General features: G+C 35.6%; 1 protein-coding gene across 3 annotated transcripts in view; it reads left to right on the forward strand.

The window, feature by feature from the left end:
* The window catches only part of LOC149543796 (pectin acetylesterase 8-like), a 245,235-nt gene that overhangs the window by 173,793 nt on the left and 46,627 nt on the right, over window positions 1-24,815 (forward strand). For all 3 annotated transcript variants that reach the window (XM_089798478.1, XM_089798480.1, XM_089798479.1), the window contains one exon: window positions 1,864-1,924. In XM_089798478.1, coding sequence (XP_089654604.1) covers window positions 1,864-1,924 — 61 coding nt within the window. The remainder of the gene's footprint in view (window positions 1-1,863; window positions 1,925-24,815) is intronic.

Raw genomic sequence — 24,815 nt, forward strand, 5'->3', positions numbered from 1 at the left:
ACCTTTTTTTGGAATCAAAGTTAAGAAGGTGTTATTAAAGTATTTGAAAATAAAGCCTCCTCTTTGAGATTCTTCCAGCACCTCCCAAAGGTCCTTTCCAATCACATTCCAAGTCTTTTGAAGAAAAAGTGTCTAGAACCCATCCAGGCCTGGGGATTTATCACTTCCCATACTAAAAACAACATTTTTAACCTCCTGCTCCAAAATAGGTTTCATTAACATAGCATTTCATTCCTCATTAGTTTGGGGATTCCATCCAACAAATCCGTCATTTCATTCTACTCTTGGGTTTTTTTAGAAAATATGTTTAAGAAGAAACTTATAGCTTCCTTATTAATAACATCTTTCTCCTCTAGCAATCTACCCTGTCTATCCTTGATAGTAAAAATCTTATTGATTTCGCTTCTGCCTTTAACTGAAATATAAAAAAACTTTGTGTTTCTATCACCTTCTCTAAGCCAGAGCTCTCGAGATTTTTATCACCAAAAAGATTCCTCTCTACGTAGAACCTCATTATACTTCTTTATCAAGCTCACCTCTTGATTATTAAGGGAGTTATCCATTCCCCCCTTCATTACTGTGTCATTAACCTCTGCCAACTCATTTTCCAATTTCACCTTTTCATCAAAAATATTTTTGAAACTACTCTATTCCAAATTTTTAATTGATCCAAAAATTGAAGTTTCTTAAAGAAAATAAAGGCTAAGTTCCGTGATTTTTTTGGAGCCTTATTCCATCAGTTTTGAATTAAATCTACAAACCCCTCTTCTCTTAGCCACATTTTTTCAAACCTGAAGGGAGCCCTCTCCGGAGAAGAGTCATCCTAAACTCGAAGACATATAGGAAAATGATCTAAACCACTTAAAGGCATTACCTATATAAATATATTTAATTATTATTTGGTATTATATTTATTAGCTCTGAAGTAATGAATTAAAATTCTCATAGTGCCAATGTAGGGACTGTGCTCATCTCTGTATGATTAGCTACATGTGCCAGTGTAGGGCTTGGGCTCATCTCTATATGAATGACTAAAATGGGATAAATGGGATTATAGTGCTAGAGTGGGAGGTTAGTACATTCCTCGTATGAATGGCTAATAGTGCCAGTGCTAGAGATTAGTATAACCCCATATGAATGGCTAGATGAGATTGTCATAATAGTGTCAGAGAAATCTGATGAGTCAACAAATGCAGATATGATGAGCCTTGGATTGCGAATGTCCCTTCCAAGAAGAAACCTTAAGGGGAGCACTCCAAAGAACATGGTGAAATAGCTAAGGGTTAGGAAACCCAATCTAGAGGGGTCTTTATGGTTTGGGTTAAGTATTGGGGTAGCATTTATACATAGAATATAAATAAGCTTGTTATTGTTTAAATCTAACATTTCTTTTGCAGACATTTCTCGTTTCAAGCTATCTCCAGCAGTGGGGTCATTACACTCCACAAAATTGAGCTTCTTGGTCACCAAAATGGGGATATTATAATATTTTTAGAATTTCAACTTTTTAGGATATTAATGATGTTCAACAGTTTAATTATACAATTGAAAGCTATAAGATATATTATTTGTGTTTTTTCTTTCTTGTATATGTATAAACACACACTCATTCCTTTTCTGTCCCCACAATCTTAGGAAAGTCGTTCTTCCCTACAAACCTATTGCTTCCTCTTTGTGACTTAGAGATACATTGTACAAATCACAGCTTGCTAATTATTTGCTATCTCTAAATGGAAAAGGCAGGGTTTATTCTTAGTGTTCTATGTAGTGTGCCTTATTAAAAAATTATGGTTTTGTATTTGCTGACAATGTAATCTTTTGATGCTTGTATTGACTTTCTTGGTACATTGTGGCAAATTGTAGGAAAGACATATCAGGAGCAGGGCACATGGAATCTTTCTACAATGAAGTGGTAACAATGCAGGTAACTATTATCTTGTTTTTCCTAAGAGATAAATCAAGGAGAAGTTTTTGTTGAAATCTAGTAAAACATTTATCTTATTATATGAGGGGAATGTGCTTAAATGCTGGAGTCAAGTGATTTGTAGTGAATTATATTGGATAGCTCAATATGGGAGAAGGGGGGAACCTTGTTTTTTTAATTACGTGTGCATTTTTGCTTTATCACACCATGTAGAGATTGAAGAGCACATGATTATACTGAGAGGGGGGGGAGGGGGCGTTGAATCAGTATAATAAGAAATTTGCCAATTGAAAACTTTTATCCAAACAATTAACTTCAAATGCTGAAATGAACAATTTTGCACATTAACACAATGAATTATGTGGAAATCCAATGCGGGAGAAAACCATGACAATAAATGCTTGTATATAAACTTTGTTCTTTTACAAATTAGTTTGTATATAAACCACGACCTCTATGTATATGAGCACTGACTCACTGGAAGTTCCAACTTCCACACTTCACAGGCTTCGACCTACTGAAAGCTCCAACTCCCACTACTTGTATTCGTGAGCACCAACCCACTACACACAAACTGCTTTTCCACCTTGTCAATGTTGCTTAATCAACTGACAATGGATATTTTTATTGCAAATTCTCTTCTTATCTTCATATAAATTTATACACTTTTTCTCTTCTTGAAATTAGCCAATAATACTCAACTTTACTTTTCACTCTTTCTTTACAAAAATGTATATCAGATAAAAACCTAATTATATAATTTCCTTTGTCTACTCAAATACTTTGCTAAATGTATATACTCTTCTCTTATAATTCACACTTTCTTTCTCTCAAATAAATCTATAAATCAGATAAAAAATCTGATTATATATTCCTTTATATTACTCTTCTTCACTTACATATTCTTCTCTTACACCGCACACCTCCCTTCTTAATTCTTTTTTTTAATCTCCCTTATTTTCTTATGAAGTTTCTTCTTATTTATCTCTTACCACCATAAGGCGTTCCTTTTCAAATACGAACACTCATGCCCCTTCAGAATTATATTTTTCCTTAATTGTATTTGCACCAACATAAGGAAGACGCTTTTTATTCTGGTTTATTATTTCATTAGCCAACTTAATTAGATCTTCAGTCCTTGTATCGGATTTTATTTAGGTCACACCTTTTCATCTTTTGGTTGATAACTAATTATCTTCATGAATTGATATTTACGGCTTTTATTTTATATTAAATAAAATATCATTTAAATCATTTGTTTCTTCATCACTAGTTTGTCGTGATAATCATGGGTACAAATCTCCGTAGAAGTTCTCCCTAAGTGTGCCATGATATTTATTGTTGTTTATTCTTGTTGACAAATGTCGTGACTTCCTTGTCCTTTTTTAGACGTATCATTCTATGCTGAGTTGGAATACTTGTGTGCTGGAGATGTTCATTTATGACCACGATATGATATTTATTTTAAGTGCAGACCTGTCTCTGAGGTACGCCGGCATTTTATGCCAGCAGTAATTTATTTGTTTATTCCATCTTTTATCATTTCCATATACCACAGTTCCAAGCTGCTCCCGATGTCTTATTTCATAGTTTCCTCAAACACATTGCTGCTCATTTTTTCTTTTTCTGATTTGTCTTTATTCTCTTTTTCTCAGCCTTCGTATCAGTTATTGTTAATCTTGCCAATAGTCGCTGCTTATAAATTTGTGTCTGCTTTCCCTGATTGAAATAATGCTGCTGTTGAATATGTTGGTGTGGATATGTTTACTTTCTTCATGCCTGGTTAAACATTTGTCTTTACACCTCTGTAGAGATAATTTGTATCACTGTTGAATGTACATATTTTTATTTTCATTGCATGCTCTGTTGGGTGTCAATGTATTTTGAATATATCGTGTCCTGTTTCTTTATCTTGACTCTCCTATCCCGACTGGTCATTTTTCTTTATTACCTCTTCTGCTTCTATCATTTGGAGGTATCACATTGTCATTTCTGGTCAATGTTATTGCTTATCACTTACCGTCCGCAGATTTTATCTTCAACACCAATCACAATCCTGACTTGGTTTCTTTCAAACAGTATAAGGTAAGGAAATATCATGCCTTCATTTTACACAATTCTACTTTATGTTACCTTCTTTGCATTACTTATGTCTTACTCTTGTCTTCTCTTTCTTTTGACACCAGATTCGAACTCCTGCATGACACGATTTCAACCTATTTATTTTGTGGTTTTTACAACCTTTATAAAATGCGAGAGTGCTCCAACTTTGATTCCTCTGACGGAAAGTTGGTTCTTCTATTATTTTTATCGGTTCACACTCCTGGCGGCATTGTATTTGAAGGATGTCTAGTTGAGATTTGATCCTTCGTTTATCGTTCCTTGTCATTGGCCAACTATAGTCATAGAAATGTTTTGAATATTCATTTGAGATATTGTCCGTGTGTTCTATCTTGTTTCCCTCAACCTATTGTTCATATGCTGGAAAACTTTTATCTTTATAATGATCTTTGCAGCTTACATATCATCCCTTACTACAGATTCCCCTCTCTCTCTCTCTCTCTCTCTCTCTCTATATATATATATATATATATATATATATATATATATATATATATATATATATATATATATATATATATATATATATATATATATATATAAATAATTATATATATATCATTGTATACCATTTCTCTGCTTTAGAATAATATTAACTTGCACCTATATTAGTATTGTATCTGATATGCTATTCTTGATATCGCCAAATTATCTGCAACATATATTACTGTTGTATGAATTCCATCATTCTTTAAGAAGCACACTTCGTTGCCTTATTGTTTTTCATCCTCTGTGTTCCCTTTGACATTACTAATATAAAGTATATTGTCCATCTTTGACATCAATGACAATATTCTATCAGAGATATTTGTGAAGTTATTGAAAAATAAGAAAACTATATATATTTAACTTGAGAATAATTTTGAAGCGTAGATTTTGAGCTCACTCAATAATGATTCTACTATTTTGCAAACTAGATGCTTATCTGTTTCAATTTAATTAGAGGCTTCATTTTTAAAATGCTAATTGTATTCTGATTGTTTCTGAACAAAAGACTTGATCAATAGGTTGAGGAGGGCTTGTATGCACCTTTGCATGGATAGGGAAGGTTAGAAAGGGCTCTGTTAGGCACGTGATTGCTAGGTTGTTTGTGTTTTTTCATTTTTCCTTTTCCGGACATCTCAAACCAAAACAATATGCATGGTAAAACCAGTTTTCAAATTATGAGGGAAGTTCCCTGAGACCTAAAAAATCCTTAAAACTGCAAACACAAGTTTCAAGTACGCACTTTATGCAAGATTTTAGTGGGGGCTTTTGCATTAAATGCTATGTTAAGTTTCCAAGATGGGTACTGCAGGGGATGGCAAGGGACGTGTAATAGCTCCCATTTATTTTTTTGTTTTGAAATCTCTTTGCCAAATATAATCACAATATTAATTTCAACAAATGAATAAACAATTGTGTCTTGCTGTCATGGAATTCTATTGTCAAGAATTAGCTATTCAATTACTGTTCATACATTCTTGGAGACATACAACCATGTGATTGATACCCTATTACATGATTAGTTAAACAAGTCTTTCAGAGTGTAAGTACGGTAGTAAATGGCAAAGATGAAAGCTCACCCACCCTAAGTAGCAGATAATTAGTCACATGTGAGCTGAAGGCATACATTAAATCTCCATGCGAACTCTTTTATTAATGCGGGGACTGCTTTGAACTAAAGAACCTCACTTCTTATTTGATCAACCTCATCGAAATATGCAAGTCAACAACTGAATGTGCTCAACTGAAGGTCTGTTATGTATTTTGACTGTTAATGTCATTCTGGAAATGGTACTAAGTGCAGGGATGGAATTCTTAGGAACCTCAAAACTTGTCTGCCAAACCTTTTTTGTTGCCTTATGTGCTTCCATGTCTATAGATAGGTTAGACAACTTCAATAGATGCAAAAGGGACTAAATATACTGTGCTCAGGGCCACAATAGCCCACAGCGAGCTCCTCACTTACTTGGCTGTAAGGATAGTTGACCCACTAGCAAAAACAAAATCCACCCAAGACCCTCTCAAAATTATTTGCACCTCAGTCGCCTCGCCATAGGAAATGTTTGGGAAAATATCCTCAAAATGTTGATGAATAACCTAGCCCACACGTTCGTTTTGGAGGGTATAGCCAGCTGGAATAACATCATAGAAACACCTGCAAGTCACTTTTTAAAATCTCTGCAAAAAATCAAATACGCAAGCACCAATGCCTCTAGTCAGAACAATTCAAATATTCTCATTTTTTCGAATTTAGGAAATCCCAAACTCAATTAAAATAACTGTCTCCTGAGTGAAAACCTGGAGCTAGTTAGGATGGATCTTTTACCATTGAAACTAGTGAGAACATGGATAATGGTTTTTATCCTCATTCAACTCACAGATGAAGTGAATGTTCATTTCAACATCTCAGTATGTGTGTAACTTTGAATAAATCGGAATGCAAGCTAAAACCCCCTCATATAGACTCAAAGAGAAAATGGGGAATATCAAATTTCCAATCCACTCATTTCCCTCAAAAAGGGCCCCATTAAGAATGTTTACTCCTCACAAGGTGTCTAGTTTTATGCACAAATTAAACAGAGATTCAAGTAGAACATGAATTTAAACAGAGATTCAAGTAGAACATGAATAAAACAACAATTTAGAATTAAGACATTGCACATAATATTGGTAGAAGAATATAACTTTGTCCTTGTAAGACTTTTACAAAAATGTAACCCATTCTTGGTGTCTGTCTTACATGTATAAAGCTCTTGGTGGTTGCTTGAGAATGCAAACCTTTGGTTTCGACAACTTCCTGCAACCATCTGAGAAACAATTTGTAATTACATTGCAATAACAACCCAAAACATGTATTATTATTATTGCAATTTTGGGGTCTATGCTCAAGCCATCCTTGCGCTATAAGTTTTCCTACAGAGTCCCACTCGCGACTTCAATAAATTCGAGGAGCTCTTTTGCCTCATCTATGATTAGTCCCATGTCCAACTGTTTAGTGAGGTTAACTACCTTGTGTTGTTGTAGCCACTTCTTCCATATTGCTAGAGGTATGTGAGGTAATCTCGTTTGTTAGGTTTGGAAACCCAAGTGTAAGCATCCTTTGGAGTGACCGCTGACCATTGCCAATGGTGCCTCCTCTATTTGCTTCTGCCCCACCTCAGTCTCTTCTATGTGTTGAAGCATCAACAATGTGCGATGGTGGTGCACATCACCGATTCCCATCGCAAACCTCTCCAAGAGACTATTTATGTCTGTGTCTATTTCTTTCATCCCCTTAGGTTCTTATGCCAAGTCTTCACCTGTCATGTCTCTCCCCTCTACAGTGCGTGTAGTATATTGGTGTGTTAGTGTGGTATACTCCTCTCCTACATATCTAGCTTCAATCTTGGTGGCCAAACCTTCAGTAGTAGGTGTCATGTCCTCTATTGTGGTGATCAATCCTTAGATGTAGGGTCCAAACTTCAGCTGTAGGGACTGCAACCTTAGTTGTGGCGGTAATCTTTCTGACAACAAGTGCTCTCACCAATGCTACCAGAGGGGCGTGCTCAACCTGAAGTCCTAATGCAAAGACAAGTTGGCCCCGCCCTACGTGTTCTTAAGCCAAGTGCATTTGATGTAAATGACATGCCTATTCAACCATGATGAAGCGCACAGTGGTTGTGCCATAGTGAACACAATCTTTGGCACTCTGAAGCTTTTGACTCCCCAACCGGCCTTTGCTAGTACCAACCTCTCTATCACTGACTCTTCTTCCTTGCTCTCCCCTCTGACCACTTCACTCTCCCCTTTGATGCCTTTATTCTCCCCTTTGACCATCTTGGTTACCTTTGTGCTATCCCCTTTGTACGGCTGTGCTTGTCGATACAGACCCTATGTTCGTACTTGAATCATTGTACGATGCTCTTACAAACTGCAATTTCTTTTGTATGGTTTGAATCCAATTTGTTGGTATGAGCTGCTGTTTACGATGTCTATACTATCTTCCCTTTGTATGGTCTATCCCCTCTCGTACAGTTCCCCTCCTCGTACTTTGTGTGTCATACTAGAAGTGTCTTATGAGATTTCTCTTCTTCCATATGGAGTTATCTACAGATTGTACGAGTATACTAAGCACATAGAGGGATTCTTACAAGTCCCTTCTCTTTCACTGCTATGTTTAATGTCCTCTTTCTTGCACATCAATTCATGAGGTGTTGTCAACCCATTTTGCCTTGATCTCGTGGGCTAACTAGGACTTTTCAGAAATCAAAGAGTGATTTGGCCTAGGCAATTCCAGCTTCAGATTAGTCAGAGTTTATTTAGCGAGGTTTCTAGATTTTTGCTATTTTTAGTAAGTCAAGAGTAAGTTCAATGATGTTGGCATTTTAGGGTCGGATTGAGAGCGTCTCATTTGGACCTTTCCAATGAGCTATCACACATGATTATCCAAGTCTAATTGATCAGTAATTGTTATGCCTTTAGATTAAATAATTTATTAATAAAGTGACTACTGTTAATGTGATAGCATCTATCGGATTGATTTATTCTGAAAACTATAATTATTGTGGTTGTATTAATTTATATCTATACATATATACATATGCATAGACATATATTTTTATAAATATAATTTGTTTATATATATATATATGTATGTATGTATGTATGTATTAATGAAAATGTATAATCATTATTATCTAATTATATCAAATCAACCTATACTAATCTCATATTGTTGTGTTTTTTTTAAAGCCCGATTTGTTTCAAGGCTTGATGTTTTGTGTTGAGACCTAATTATGATTAGGATTATCTTGCTTTAGTAAAAACAAAAGACCACATAGGTTCATGACCCTGCGTGACACAAGCCATGCAAGGTCATGCCCCTACTTGGGGAGACTGTTCATATTGAAAGTACAATGTGAAGTGAAAGTTGGAAAAGCATCGAAAACAAATACATGTGATTACCTCTCTCTCTCTCTCACATCTGCATTATTATACATGTTCTGAGTTATCGGCTATCTTCTAAGTTGATAATAATATCTGTTCTAGGAAATCCTGTTAATTATATGCCCAATTTGGAGTTACAGTCAGAAGTTAATATATATATTAGAGGCATCATATATCTAATCTAAAGTTAATACATATCAAAATCATTATTTAGTCGAGTCTAAAAGTTAAGAAAGCACATGTATATATTTGTATTCTATTTGAGATCCATATTCATTTACATGGTATCATAGCCTAACTGATAGAGATCAAATAAGAGACAGTGAGATTCAAATTAAATTTCAGACTTACATTTATCTGAAAAGTGTAGTGTTGTGAGGTTTTCACACCATCACCTCAAAATTTTGAGGACCCCTTTTTTTAATTGCCTTAGCAAATTTTTGGATTTGTCCAACAATTTTGATTTGATTTTTGAGAATTTTAAGTCTCGGACACCTTCAAGCCAGAGGGGAGAGGGCTAGGTTTATTTTCACCCAGTTTCAACTTGATTTTCCGGAACAACCAATTTCATCCTTAGGCTGGACAAAATTTCAAAGAGCAACACTTGGCAGGATAAAAGTGTAGATTTTGTACTTAGACAATTTCTTTTGAAAATTTGGATATAATTGTGTAAATTTAGATAATTTTCAAAAGGTGAAATTTTGTTAGATTTAGGTTTTTGGAAAATTTTGAATTTCTTTGGTGAGAAAATTATCTTTTGTGAAGATGAAATTAAATTGCAAAATCGATTTTAGACTCTAGAAATGATTTTATTTTCGTCAAAAATTAAAATGGCTTAGTAAAATCGATTTGAATTGAATTGCAAAAATTGGCATTAAATGGATTAAATTTGCCTTGAAAATTTTTAAGCCTTTAATGAAATTGGTAATTAAATATTGAAAAATAGCTTTTGGTTAGCCAAAATCTGATTTTAATGACATATTAATTACTAAATCCTCATTAAATGGAAATATTTAGCATCTCCAAGGCATTATTTACTTTCTTTTTTCAATTTTGGTCTTATTGGCAATTTTAAAAAGTAAATTTCATCTTGGCAAAGTTAATTTTGGGCCAAACATTTAATTGGACGCTAGAATTGTGCATTAATTATTGTTTTTCTTGCTCCCAGGGTCCCAGTCAGCCAGATAGGGAAGGAGTGTGGAGTTGAGTATAAAGGAATCTCCCCTTTTCTTCTTCTGTCATTCCATCAATCAGCTCTTCCTTGGGCGATTTTTCTTGCAAGTGCAGATTTCTCCTCCTTTGGCGATTTTCTTCTTTGGGCAGAATTTCCATGCTTGGACAATTTTGAAAAGGGCAGATTTCTTCTTCATGTTGGGCGATTTTTGCTAGGGCAGTTTGATTTCTTTCATGTGTGGCGATTTTATTGAGAAAGAACATCTTCCATGCTTGGGCAAATTTGTTTAAGGGCAGAATTTTCCATCCTTGGCATGTTTTTTGAGAGGGCAGATCTGATTTTTATGCCCTAAGCGATTTATGGTTAGGGTCTGATTTCTTCTAGAGGGACTGCATTTTTTTACTTCAGATCTGGGCGATTTTGTTTGGAGAAGAAATACATGATGAAGGTCTAATTTTTTTGGGCAAATGGTGGACAATTCCGAGAGCACTAAATTCTGATTTTTTCAGCTAGAGCCTCAAGTTTTGCAAGGGGTTTGAAATTCTCAAAGTCTGATCCTAAATTCCAAAAGAAAGATTTGGCTATTGGTAGAGTTAATTGTAAATCATTTAGAGTTGAAAAGGGTCCTTAACCTAATTTCCTTCTTTCGTTCTTGTCTAGATATTGTCTCCCTTGGTTCTTCTTGCATTCATTGTCCACCACTTTACCATCCCGTAATAGGGTGACGAGATGGAGGATGGTAGTGCAAGCAAGAATCTTAAGGGAACAAACACTAAGAGAGACAAAGAGGATATGATGCCCAAAACAACTCTCTTCTCGAAAATGAAGCGAATAACTGATACCAATGTCGGTACAGTAAACATGATACAAGTAAAAGACAGACTAAGGGAAAGTCAATCCCCCTTGGCAAAGAAGATATATAGAAGCAGAATTGTACACGCAGTAGCTTTTCCTCCTACATTGCCCTATCTGGAATTGGTTATGGGATGCGCATCCAGGTTTGATTTGATCAGTAAATTCATCATTTTTTATGAAGGGAAGAGGGTGTTGGCCAATATTGGCGGACAAGCAATCGAAGAAGCATTTAACATTCCCCAGTACAAGAGCATGACAGTAGTGATGATGGATCAAGCAGCTAAATCATTTCAAGATAACCAAGAGGCCTATTTCACACATCTAAAGCAGGATTGGCTACATGAAAGAAACAAAGGCATAACTAAATCATCAAAGCTTACAGTGGCGGACTTCAAATCAAAATACAAATATCTCATTATGCTTGTCAGTCAGATCATGGGCCTAGCTTAGGGTACACAATTTTAAAACTGGATGTACTTCTTCATTGATGAAATTGAAAAGGTAAAAAGAAGATTTGATTGGGCTAGGATCATAAGTGAGAACCTAGAGTTGCAACTTAGAACTGTACAAAACCAAAAGCAATTCTATATGGGATCCTATCTGTTTTACCTAATTGCTAGATTGTATAAGAGTCCGAAACTTGAGGCCTTAAGAGAAGTTGGCAATTGGCCAGAGCAATATTTGGTGCATGAATGTTATCCATAGCTTCATTTGCACAACAACAAGGATTACAAAATGTTTTGTGACACCTTTGCCATGAAGATAGTAAAGGTATTACAAGGGACACCTGCTAAGAGACTTTCACCGGAAGCGAAATCGAAGATAAAGAAGTTTGGGAGTTGGTTCATCCAATTTCCGCAATTGACCTACATTAGAGTAGCAGGGAGCACAGTTTTTCCCAAGAGGCTTCCAAGATACCCATCGACAAGGTAGTTTTGATGGAATTGGCTAGGCAAATTGAGCACTATGATAGAGTAATGAGAAATGAAGGTAAAGAAGGGATTACTTTGTCAATTGGAATTGGCAATGATAGTTGCCCCAATTGGGCCGCCTTTGCAGTTGCGGAGAAGGAATTAGAATGGTATCATCTAGGGTGGTACAGAGCAAGGCAAGGATTCGATTCTAATGTTCTTATCAAGGTATCTCATGGAAATGTATTTAAGCATGTTCCCACTATAGAAGACTTTTGGGCCAATGCCAAGGATGACTTTCATGTGAGAAAGCTAGCTTTCTCAAGATTGTTGGTGAACATGATGAGGGATATCAAATGGAGAGGCCTTGATATTCTCGATCAATTGGAAGATGATGGTAATGTGTTGAGAGGAGATTATAATATAGTAGAAGGAACAAAGTTGAATACAGTAGACTGGGATGACCATCAAGATCCTTCCTTGGAAGCAGTCACAAGGGTAGTTGATTTGCATACCGAGTCGTGGTATAATGAAAGATTAAGGAAGCTACAAAGTCAAAGGGTCCCCCTTACTTATGAGAAGATGAAGCCAAAAGAAGGTCCAACAGAATTAGTCGGACAGAAGGGTGAAGGAAGTAGCCGGCAATAGGAAACAATTAGAAGCAAGAAAAGGGCTTTGGAGATTGAGAAGAGTAAAGAACATCTAGAACCTCCAACCAAGAGACAACATACAGTTCCATCAAGAGAAAGCATAATTGAGGCTAGAAGCCAAGAGGTCAATTCAAGTGATAAAGGGGTCGTAGTAGAGGTGAGCTCTGATTCAAATTCAAGTGGTTACAGTTGGAGCACCAAGTACTCTCCTCTCTTAGAAAACCAACAAGGAGATGATATGGCAGTAACTAGTGGAGAAGAAGATGGGCCAATTGACATTGAAGCAATAAGTCACGCACCCGAGGCCGTTGGTGATGCTTTGTTAGTCGAACCAAATCCAGATCTGGGGAGATGCACCGGACTACTATGGTTAAGGAAAATGCTTATGCCAAGAGACAAGGTAGTAACTGCTCGAACAGTGGAAGACATCCAAGGATTAATAGAAAAAGGTGATAGCAAGAACCAAAAACAAATGGCAAAGACGGTGGCAAAGGTAATCAAGAGCGACAATGATGGTCATTAAGGTTCAGATTGCTATACCGATAGTGAACAAGGCAGTGGATGAAATTGCGGCCCAGGAATATGAGCTAGTGGAACACAACTTGGGAAGAAACATAGATGATATGGAATGTGAAGAGGTCCAGGAGGGTATAGCTTCAATCAAAGAAAGGTTGAGGAAGGCAAATGAAAGGATTGTAAAGTTGGAGGCCGAGAACAAATATTGGAGAGATTGCTAGCCTATTCAACAGTTGCATCAGGCAACCCTTCCTCAAGATAGCGGGAGCAACCTAGAAGAGATATCAGCTCAGCTACATGAAGTCAAGGGTTGGATCCATGATACAATCCAAGATGGGCAAAATTTCTCGCCTTCATCTCAACATTCCGGTCATTAGTGACTGTTAGAAACAAGTTAAGATTATTCGAAGAAGAGTGGAAGGATTTCCTTCCCATCAAAGATTTAGCTATTCCTAGGCTATAGGCGTTCATTGGGCTACCAAAGGCATATTTAGAGAGGGCCAAGTTGGCTAATGAGAGAGGATTGGGTACGATTGAATCTTGGTTTGTCGCCTTGACTACCAGATTGAGAACACTCAAAGAGATACAAAAGGTAGTTGCACAGTGCAACCCAAGCGTCGACAATTCCATTTCAACCATGATGAGCGACATTGGGATGGTGCTTGATTTTGAAGACATCAGAGAAGAGGATATCAATGAGACAAGACTTGGATCAAGATTGGATGAGTTAGGAAAGGTTGCTATCAAGAAGAAACATCTAAACACCCTTTCCTCCCTAAATGCTTTGATTGGATTTGCAAAAGAGTATGAGAAGGATCATGAGAAAACACTACAAGCAACAAACAACATGATGAAATCGATGGAGCTCAAGATAAAGCACACACCTTGTCCTCCCATGGAAGAAGTCAAGGAAAGGCTAGCTAAGTTCATTGCCTTAGCTAAAAGAATGAAAGAAAAAGGGAGAGTTATATTAGAAGATTATTTGATGTAAGCCCAAGTGGCAATTTCTCTTTCTTGTAGGATAGGAGACAAGTGTCTAATTTTGATTGGTCACCATTTTGGTGCCTTCTCATTGGTTGCCATTTTTTCACTTTTTTCATTGGTCCATTGATGAGGTGGTGTCTTCTCATTGATCGATGGGGTGGCAACCCTAATTAGGGTTTCTAGGATTCAATTTGGATCGTCGGTTTTGCCTCTTTATCTCTACAGTCGGTTGTACATTTCGGCCTCTATATAGGGCCATTTGCTCTCATTTGTAATGGTCGGAGAAAATTGTTGCAAAGATAATGCCAAAATTTTCTATTTTTTTCTCATTGTTGTGACTTGCATGGTGATTAAGAGCCTTTGGTATTATTGCATGGTTTCTACTTCCAAATAGTTAAGAGTAAAATTTCTTTTCAAGTTGTTTGAGTAAGTTGCATTTCAAGTTATTAAGTAAGAGTAAAGTAGATGAATAGTTGCATGGTAGCATTAGTAGATGTTTGATAGGGATCAATACTAGGCCACTAGCATCCTAGCGGCTTGTTGGAAAGCCTTGTGTGGTAAACTAGTTTATTATTCTTTTGAATCATTGCATCTATGGAGGTGGAGCTGCTGGTTAACTTTCATTAGATTCGATCCCAGTCCATTTACTAACCTTCCATCCACAGGAGTAGGAGTAGAATAGCAAGTAGTTTAGGAGTTAGAATTTTGAAGAAGAAAGTTAGAGGAGCGTAAGTCATAAGAACCATTCACCCTCCATCATCATCACCTTCTCTATCAACACCATCTACCATTCACACCGAATTACCATCTCCATCTTCCCATCAAAGTCCAAGTCATCCTCAACAATTTGCCTAAGGCCACCTATGTGATTACCAACAAATCACATCGATAAAACTGAGCGAGTATCCACAAGTGTAAGGAACATTGGAGTTATTCTCATATCCCATGAGCACTAACTTTTCAAGAGAAGAATTGTTTTTTTGATACTCCATATCAGATATTCAATTGCTAATATGTTATGTAGTGGTACAAAACTTTCATCAACATGTAGTCATGGTGAATCATGTCAGATTCGAGGAAAAACTCGAAGGAGCATCAAATTTTGTACCATGGAGAATTCAAATTATGATAGTACTTCAAGAACTTGAACTAGATTCATGAGGAACAAAACAAATCGATGCCAAATAATGATCCATATAAAACAATATGGAAAACACATAATAAAAGGCCATGAAAATTATTATCGATGCTGTTAAGGATCATATTCTTCCAACTATATCAAAATTAACAATTGCATATGATATTTTCATGACCATTCAAAATGCATATGAGATCAATAATACGAGCAAATTGCTCACCTTAAAACTACAACTTGTGCATATCAAGATGAATAAAGGAGAATCAATTACATCTTATTTCTTGAGAATTTCAAAATGGAAAGATCAACTTTCAACCATTGCAAATAAGGTAGATGATCTAGAATTGTCATTAATAGCCCTTAAGGGTTACCGACTACTTGGGTATCTTTTATTCAAGGCATCAGCGCACAACCCACTCTACCAAAACTTCATCAACTAAAAAATGACTACACTCAATAAGAATCAAGATTTATTACGAGAGGGATTAGTTCAAATAAAGAACGAGAAATTCAAACACTTAAAGCAAACACAAACAATAAAGGAAAGAAAATAAATTACAAGTAGAAAAAAGGAAAGAATAATCAAAGCTACAAAAATAGAGATCTGTCTAAATTTCAATGCTTCAAGTGCGACAAGTTTGGACACACTCACAGGTAGTGCTTAGAGTAGAAGAAAGCTAAAGCCTCTATAGCTGAAGTCAAGAAAACAGAGAATCCACTACTGTTAAACAAGCATAGTTGGATAATTGATAGTGGAACGTCTAGACACATAACTAGATTTAGAGATCAATTTGAAACTTTTGAAGGACAGTTGATAGAAGAGAACACAATAGGTGATAATTACACCTTATTAGTGAAAGGAGTTGAAAGATCCCCAATCCTAGTGACCTTGGAAATTGATGTTTGTTTCAAAATTTGAGACTTCGACAAGCATTTTGTACCTTTGAATAGACTTTATAAAATTCTGATTTCCTTCAAACTAAGAATTATGAGCAGCATTCAAATATTGAAAACACTTAACAATTTGGAAATGATTCAAATTGTACCAAGCATAATATTTAGATTTTTGCATTCAAAGAAATAAATATATCAAATAGATTTGCTGCTGTTTACAATGAACCTGACGCCAATTGTAGAAGGGTTTTACAATCACAAAAGATGGAGAGCTTGCTGTCACAAATCCCTGTATGATCTCCAAACTGCAAAACGTGGCTGCTAATAAGGAATGACACCCACAATACAAGCTCGAGCTACCTCTGGAAGAAACGTCCAAGCTGATATAGGCTGGCCACCTAGCTGAATGTGATGTTTCCTTCTGATAAATGGTGCTATGAAGAATGTCGATCCTTTCTACAAAGAATAGTACTTTCCAACTCCATTACTGAATCACCAAATCCTTGTTGAGGTTTGCATCCCAAGTTCCAACACTCTAGACTTAGGGTTTTCGTCCCAATCCTCTGAATCACTCCACTAGAGCAATTTCCAATCTCACAAGTTTCAAATGCCAAAAGATAATTAAAAATGAGGTCTTCATCTCCTTATAACTCCTCCCAAGTGCAAATCAAACCCTAAATGAGAATTACACTTTGCACTTTATAATAAAATAACATTTTCCCAAATAAAGGTGTCAAGGCTATAGGAAAAACATTACTTTATTAAAATGTCATAACTCAAAGTGCCAAAAAGTCTTCGAATAGTGAAAATAGTTTATAAGAATTCAAGACCTTTCGAACGAGCTATAACACAAGGGTACATTTGACCAAACAAAGCCATATTCCCCTTATTACTCTGAAATGGCTGTATAAATAGCCTTATTATAAATTATTTAAATGCTAACTTAGGAAATATTTGAATATATTAAAATATTCCCCATATTGCCTTTGAAAGCCCATACCAACCAAATAAATGTGAAACTGCTCATGTCACCTATCTATGACTAATACCATACGAGATGGGTCAATTGGTAGTCCCTTCCCTATAACCTAGGGATTCTCCTAGAAACTAGGGAACACACCCTGTCATCCTGAAACTGAAACCATGGAATGGTCCCATGTAACCTCACATTTGGAAATTGCCACATCCTCCTAAAATATAGGGATACCCCCTAAAATCAAGGAACTACACCCAACTGGCTCCCAGTTGCCTATAAAGTCAAGCCCAATCATTGAATATCCTGTATAAGTCTCTATCCACAACTGCTAGCCTATGAGACCCCCATGATAGGCTAACTCACATAACTCTACTAGTCAAACCAAAGAGGGGACATGACAGGAGTTGGGACCTGCTCAATTAAATTAAGGACTAGATTTACTCTACAGTTGAAAGATGTATTTGTACCAGGCATCGAAAGAAATTTGGTCTCCATTTCTGGTTTAGCAGATCAATGATATTGTGTCACCTTTCAAGATGATAAAGTACTATCCTGGCCTAGAATTTCCAACAGAAAAAATGCAATCTCTTTAGGATTTAGAGATGGAAGTTCATATAAACTCTGTATTGTTCAAAATCAAGCCCTAAATCATGAAGTTTCACGAACTAATGAAATTTGGCATAGAAGGTTAGGACACCTCCATTTCTCGTTTCCTACTCTCTATAGAGAAAATTGTAGCAGGATTACCTCATCTAAAATTTGAACATATTAGAATCTACAAAGATTTCGCCTTAGGAAAGAACTCCGAAGGATCTTTTTCACATAGTGAACATAAATCAAAAGTTGTATTAGAACTTATCCACATTGATTTGTGTGGTCCAATGATAATACCCTCTTTAGCGAGATTTTTGTATTATGTGATTTTTGTTGATGACTATTCTAGGAAAGCTTGGATTGATTTCCTAAAACTTAAAGAATCAAATGAAGTATTGTTGAAATTCAAAGAATTTAAGGCTTTTGTGGAAAATCAAACAGGGAAGAAAATCAAGACTCTAAGATCTGACAAAGGGGGTGAATACACTTCTGAAAACTTTAAAGAATTTTGTAGTTATGTTGGGATTCAGAGGGAGTATACAGTACAAAAAAGAAAAACAAAACTATCATTGATTTGCTAAAGCCATGATGCATGATCAAAATCTTCACATCTCATTTTGGGCTGAAGCCTCAAATACAATAGCACATCCAAAATAGATGTCCTCATTCACTCTTAGAAAATATAACTCCTAAAGAAGCCTTTACAGAAAACAAACAAGATTTGAGTCACTTGGGAATTCTTGGCTGTCTAGTATATATATAGATGTCCCTAAAGAAATGAGGTCCAAACTAGAACCCTTTGGGAAGAAAGGTATATTTGTTGGGTGTGGTGAATCCTCTAAAGGTTACAGAGTTTACATTCCAAGACAAAGAGCTATTGAAATCAGCAGAGATGTTAAATTTGAAAAAGATATTGCATATAACCTTTCAAAAAATATTGAAGAGTCCAACGAGGAACCGACTACAAGACTAGATGAAAACCCTATAGTTGAGACTTAGAGGGAGAATTGTTAAGAAGCTCATGAACCCTTATCATCTAATACTAAAAATGTTGAAATCCCTAACAAGAAGAAAATGCCAATTTGGGCAAAAGATGATTGAAGAAAACAATGTAGCACCTGCTGATATATTTAGAGAAAGTAAGAAAACTAGATGTCATTCATGCTATGTTGCTCTTATATCCGAACTCATCAAATTTGAACCATCAAATGTTGAAGAGGCCTTAACATATCAAGCTTGGAATGATGCAATGATTGAAGAATATCAATCTATATTAAAAAAATGATGTTTGGAATGTCGCACTTAGACCTAAGGACAAATCAATTGTCTCTCATAATGGGTTATTCAAAATCAAACATGCACCAGATGGTAGTATTGAAAAATACAAAGCCAGATTCATTGCTAGGGAATTTTCTCAGAAGGTTGGAATTGACTATGAAGAGACATTTGCTCCTGTTGCCCAACACACCTCTGTAAGAACCATTATTGCTATTGCAACATCCAAAGGATGGAAGATTCATCAAATGGACATAAAGGCTACTTTTTTGAATGGTGTTATTGGTGAAGAAGTATATTTAGATCCAGAAGGCTTTGTCACTCATGACAAAAACTCCTCTATGTGTAAATTAAAGAAGGCTCTTTGCAGCCTTAAACAAGCCCCCCCTAGGCCATGGTACGAAAGGATAGACAATTATATTATCGAACTAGGATACACCAAAAATGAAGTTGATCGTAATATATTTTTCAAAATATCAAAGGGTGACATGTTAATTTTTGTTCTATATGTTGATGACTTACTAATAATTGGGGAAGATCATCTTATTGTAAAATACAAACAAAATCTTGCGTCTGAATTTGATATGAAAGATATGGGTCTTCTACACTATTTTGTGGGTCTAGAAGTATGGAAAAAGAACTACATTTTCATAAATCAAGGAAAATACACTATTGACATCTTGACCAAATTTGGAACGATGGGTTAAAAACCATTATCGACACTAATGGAAACAAATCTTCATAAGATTTAAAGTGATAAATTTTAATCTGAACCTGCAGAACCTACATACTATAGACAGATAATTGGATCTCTAATGTACTTGATGAATATTCACCCTGATATTTGTTATGCAACAAATGCATTAAATCAATTCATGTGTGAACTTAAGAAGATTCATTTCATTGCAGACAAACACATTTTCAAATACTTGCATGATACCATTGGACTTAGTCTAAAATATGACAATGTTGAGATTCAAATTCTGACTAGACCAACAGTTCCATCGACCGTAAAGTAGTACAAGATGTTGTTTCAGCCTTGGATCTACTATGATATCTTGGTTTAGTAGGAAGTAGTTAGCAATTTCTCAAAGTTCTACTAAAGCCAGATAAGTAGCCACATCTAAGGGAGCTCGAGAAGCAATATGATTAAGGAAGTTATTGGTTGGACTATTTGGAAAGTCCTTGAATCCCACAATTATACACTGTAATAATTAAAGCTGCATTTAACTGTTAGTAAATCCAATCTTCAATAACAGATCCAAGTACATAGACATTCCCTATCATCACATCAGAGATATGGTAGAGAGGAATGCCATCAAGCTGGTATATATCAGCACTAAAGAGTGAAACACTGACATATATACCAAAGCTTTTGCAAAGTTGAAAGTGGAGTACTTTACAGGTATATATGGTATGACTAAAATGTAATTGTAATTCATTTACATTTCAAATGTTAAAAGAGTTGCAATGTTGCATATGTGGTTTATGTCATGAAAGGTGATGACTTTTCATTTGACGTATTTATGAGGTCGCTATTGTAAGGTGATGATCTTAGCAATAGCTTGACCTGTTATCATGATAGACTACCTTAATTCGTTGTCTTGGAATGTGCTAGACATCATGATAACAAATGTATCATGATTGACTACATTAAGTTGCTATCTGAGAATATGTCGAAAATCATGATATTGAAATTGTCGTTCTTGAATTCTTGGTCTATTATCATGTCAGACTACATTAAAATGTTGTCTCGAAATGTGTCGAAGGTCATGATAATTAATCTATCAGGATGGACTACATTAAGTTGATGTCCTAGAATATGTTGGAGATTGTGATACTTGTGATGTAGGAGACCACTCTATTGTACCTGAGATCAAGGTTGTTATCTAACAGAGTACAATCAGTTTTGTCTCGAAATGTGTCGAGATAAGTTATATCCTTCTAGGATATGATTTAGTGTGATGTTCTTGTTGATAGGCATATTGATGTGGATGTCAGTACTCATCTCATAAGTGTTGAGTAACATGGATCGGTTATGCAAATGTAATTATATTGCCATTGTTATAGATATGTTCCAAATGCAGATTTGGATCTCATATAAGTATAAGAGGAGGAGACATGTCTCCAAGGTTTAAACATCATTAGTTAGTATATTAATAATGTAAATAACCATATGTATAATATATAAATTATTATTATATATATAATATAATATATGTAATATATATATTATATATATAATAATATATATGTATATAAAAGAATATTTATCTAATGATGATTTACCATCAATAATGAATCTCATGATCATATCAATTTAATAGTAACTACAAATTTAACACTCCCTCTTAGTTAGGAAGGATTGATATAGAACATATTATGTTCTTGAGTATATGAACAGATAAGATATATTACATATGGAATTTTCTTTGATTCACAATGAGGCTAAATTTCTCAACGGTCCCTCTTTAGCAAGGAGGGAATTTAAGCACATATAATACAAGATTAAATACCACCTTAAGTGTGGTCTATAATAGATTTATGTCATGGTGTCCAGCAAGATTCGGCCCGAAGAACCATAACAAATTGATTTTCATGGTGTCTGGCAAAATCCGACCCAAAGAACCATAATGAGTTGGTTATCAAGGTGTCTGGAAAAATCCAGCCCAAAGAACCATGATAACACTCGCTCCGACACATTTTGGTGTTATGAGATAGGTTTACTATTGATAAGATCGTCACTTTTCAATAGCTCCCCTTTAAGTATATACATCAATGAAAGATCATTACCTTTCATGATATAATCACAATTTCAACATATAGTAACTCACATCATATCCACCATGAACCAAGTTAGAGGGTCGACCCACCATAGTTGCTACTAGATGGTGGAACAAGCATCTTCACCTCAAACTTCTCTCTCATAGAGGAGAGTGCATTATAAAGAATTTATCATAGAACTTCTCCTCATAGAGAAGATACCATCCACAAAGGATTGCATCTCAAAATTTCTTCCTTTGAACATCGATCTTGGGAAGTCAGGTCCTCTAGTTACTTCCTCAAAAACTCTCTTCACACGAGAATGCCTGCCAAACTCACTCTGAATCTGATATCAATCTTTTGATTTTCTAGTGATGAGTCAATACTTCCTCATAATATACATAGGAGTATGCTTGGTGTATGTTTTTAATTACAGTTGGAGAGTTATAGAAAGCTTCAGCTATTAGCAAGTTTGATGATGGAAACTCTCGAGCTTGGAGGCAATGGATTAAAACCCATTGTTTGTCGTTGAAGATATCGCTTAGATAATTTACCGGTGCTACAGAGTCATCTCTGATTATGCAATCTTCTTGTAAGTTTTTATAACTACGATTGGATCTTGTTATATCTTATTGAAGATTTAATTGCAATATTCATTTCTGCAAACCATATTTGTGTTTGGTATTTTGTATTTTTGTTGGATGATTTGAAATCTATTGCATGCAACATTTGTTTTAAATTTTTGTGTTAAAGCTTGGGGTAATATCCTATGAGATATTACAGTAGTATTAGAACTGATTTTCTTGCTAGCCTTTGAGAGAGATTTACAAAAAGATTTATTTAGAGAGAAATTTTTAGAAAGCTCTGTTATCAAGATTATCTTTGTCGGTTGAGCCATATGCAATTTTTGTTGGTGGTGAATCTAATTGGAATTTAAATCTTAAAGTTGAAAGAATTTGTTTGAGCCTTATCAATTGCCCATCATATTACTAAAATCTAATTGCTGTGGAACATCTCGTGTGCTGATAAAGTTTATTGTGGTGGGAAAAAAATATTGCTTCCGCAAAGGTTACATTGATATATTTGATAGTGACCATTTGAAGGCATTTTATTCTACTGTCGTGAATATTAAAGAAAGCATGGATTAAAATTACATATGTGATTTTTGAATTGTTTGACGTTTCTAAGTCAAAAGGAAAGCACATAAGTTATTGGGCCTTCATATTTATTGGCACCATAGTTTTGTCAATAGTAAAAACACATATATTGCGCCACTATAACCCCACCTTCAATGGCAGCGATAGGTTTGAAAATATTTTAATATCGGAAGGTAATTAGTTTGGTGAAGACTCAAGGTGAAATCAAATATTTCTTCAATAAAGTGTAAACTCTTGGACGAAATATTTTGAAAATCCAACGTTTCTATTGGTTGCCAAACTAATGTTGTGGTTGCCTTGAGTTACAGAAGCTAGTCCAATTTCATAGGTGGCACTGGAATTGATGTGGATTGAGGTGGCATACATGTCTATTGCAATTATGGAAGTGGAACATTGGTGGAGGTTGCAGAATGAATAAATTGGTATTGCCATGGAATTGAGATTGCTGATGGTCATTTATATGGAATAGTTGGATTGCATACATAAATATTGTCTAGACGCGGTGAAGGTTAAGAGTAGAATGAGGTTGACATAGAGACAAGCCTTGTTGAAAAATGAAACTATAAATATTGCCATAAGAGACGGGTGCTATTAGCACGGGGTTGGAGTCACCTCAGTAACATAACCAAACACATCTAGAGTAGGAACTTTTTCAGGCACGTGCAAGAACCATCATACAAACATATCACAATATTGTCGTAGGGTGACATTTAGAGGAGCCTGTAGGTACAAAGATACAATTTCAGTCATAGCTTGTTGGCCCATAGCCTATCAGGGAAACTAAGAGGAAGCCACAGAGTTATCTTTAGTTGGGAATTCCAAAGGATAAACCCTCTTTTGAGAACGAGCCACCTCTTTTTTGGTGACCAATGTGACTAGCAATACCAAAATCAGAAAAGTATTGGCGGAAGACAAGTTGTGTCATCAATTCATGTTTTTAGGCATGACATAACCAGATAGAGAAGACGACAATCCTTCCTTTGTTATATTGTCTAAGTAGCGAACCTAGAAGAAGTGGCTATTGCAGTTACTAGGTACATATAGCTGCTCAAAACTTCTGCATTGTAACTCTATTGTGTCACAACATCTTGTTGGAGATGAGGTGACTGCCCATGGTTGATTATTAATCAAAGAGTGACTGCTGTAGAAATTGTAGCATCATTTGACCAGATCTGCATCTTGTGTGAGTACATAGCAGCTAACATTGTTGGGCAAATAAGGTTATTGACCTGTATTTGGTGTACAATGGCCATTCTTTTATTTTGTCTGTTTGACTACGCATGGAAAGATGGCTGTCTTGGTTGGAGAAACCATCCTTCTATATCCATGAACTCGAGAAGAGTTGAGGTATTTCTGAGTGAGCTGATAGAGATTTATGTGTGATTTTTTGGGGAGGAATATTGTTCTATTAATATCTAGTCCATACTTGAAGACTTAATATTGTCAAATAGTGTGGGGTGTAATGCTGGGTTGAGCTCAATCAACATATTGGCCGTTGAAAAGAACAAACTGCATAGACATCCTAACTAGAGGTGAGAATTGAGTTTAGGTAGCTGATTACTGAGAAGAAGATTTTGCGTGGTCTTCTATAGCGTTGAAAAGGATATAATAATACTAGTCTTTGTGAGCCCTGGAACTGACATTAGGAAGCCACAATAGTTAGGACAAATTGGGAACACCTTTCAGAATCTTTACAAGATTGTTCGAAGACCTTATATCTAGGATTGGATGCTGTTTCAAAATGGCTGATGAAATATATAGCACATCCTAATACATGGGTTTTATCTTCTACTAAAGGTTAGATTGCTGATTACAGTTCCTTGCTTAATGATTATGTCCATTACTTGATTCATGTGCTCTTCTACGAGTGCTAGTTGTGTTGCAAATTCAGAGATAAATTTTATTGCATTCAGCCATTGCAAATTAAAAGAATAGCTTAGTTATTGCTGGTTATTTGAAATATTACATTACT

This window comes from Cupressus sempervirens, chromosome 8 (assembly GCF_028749045.1).
Source record: "Cupressus sempervirens isolate cs-2001-9-10 chromosome 8, ASM2874904v1, whole genome shotgun sequence".
NCBI lineage: Eukaryota > Viridiplantae > Streptophyta > Pinopsida > Cupressales > Cupressaceae > Cupressus > Cupressus sempervirens.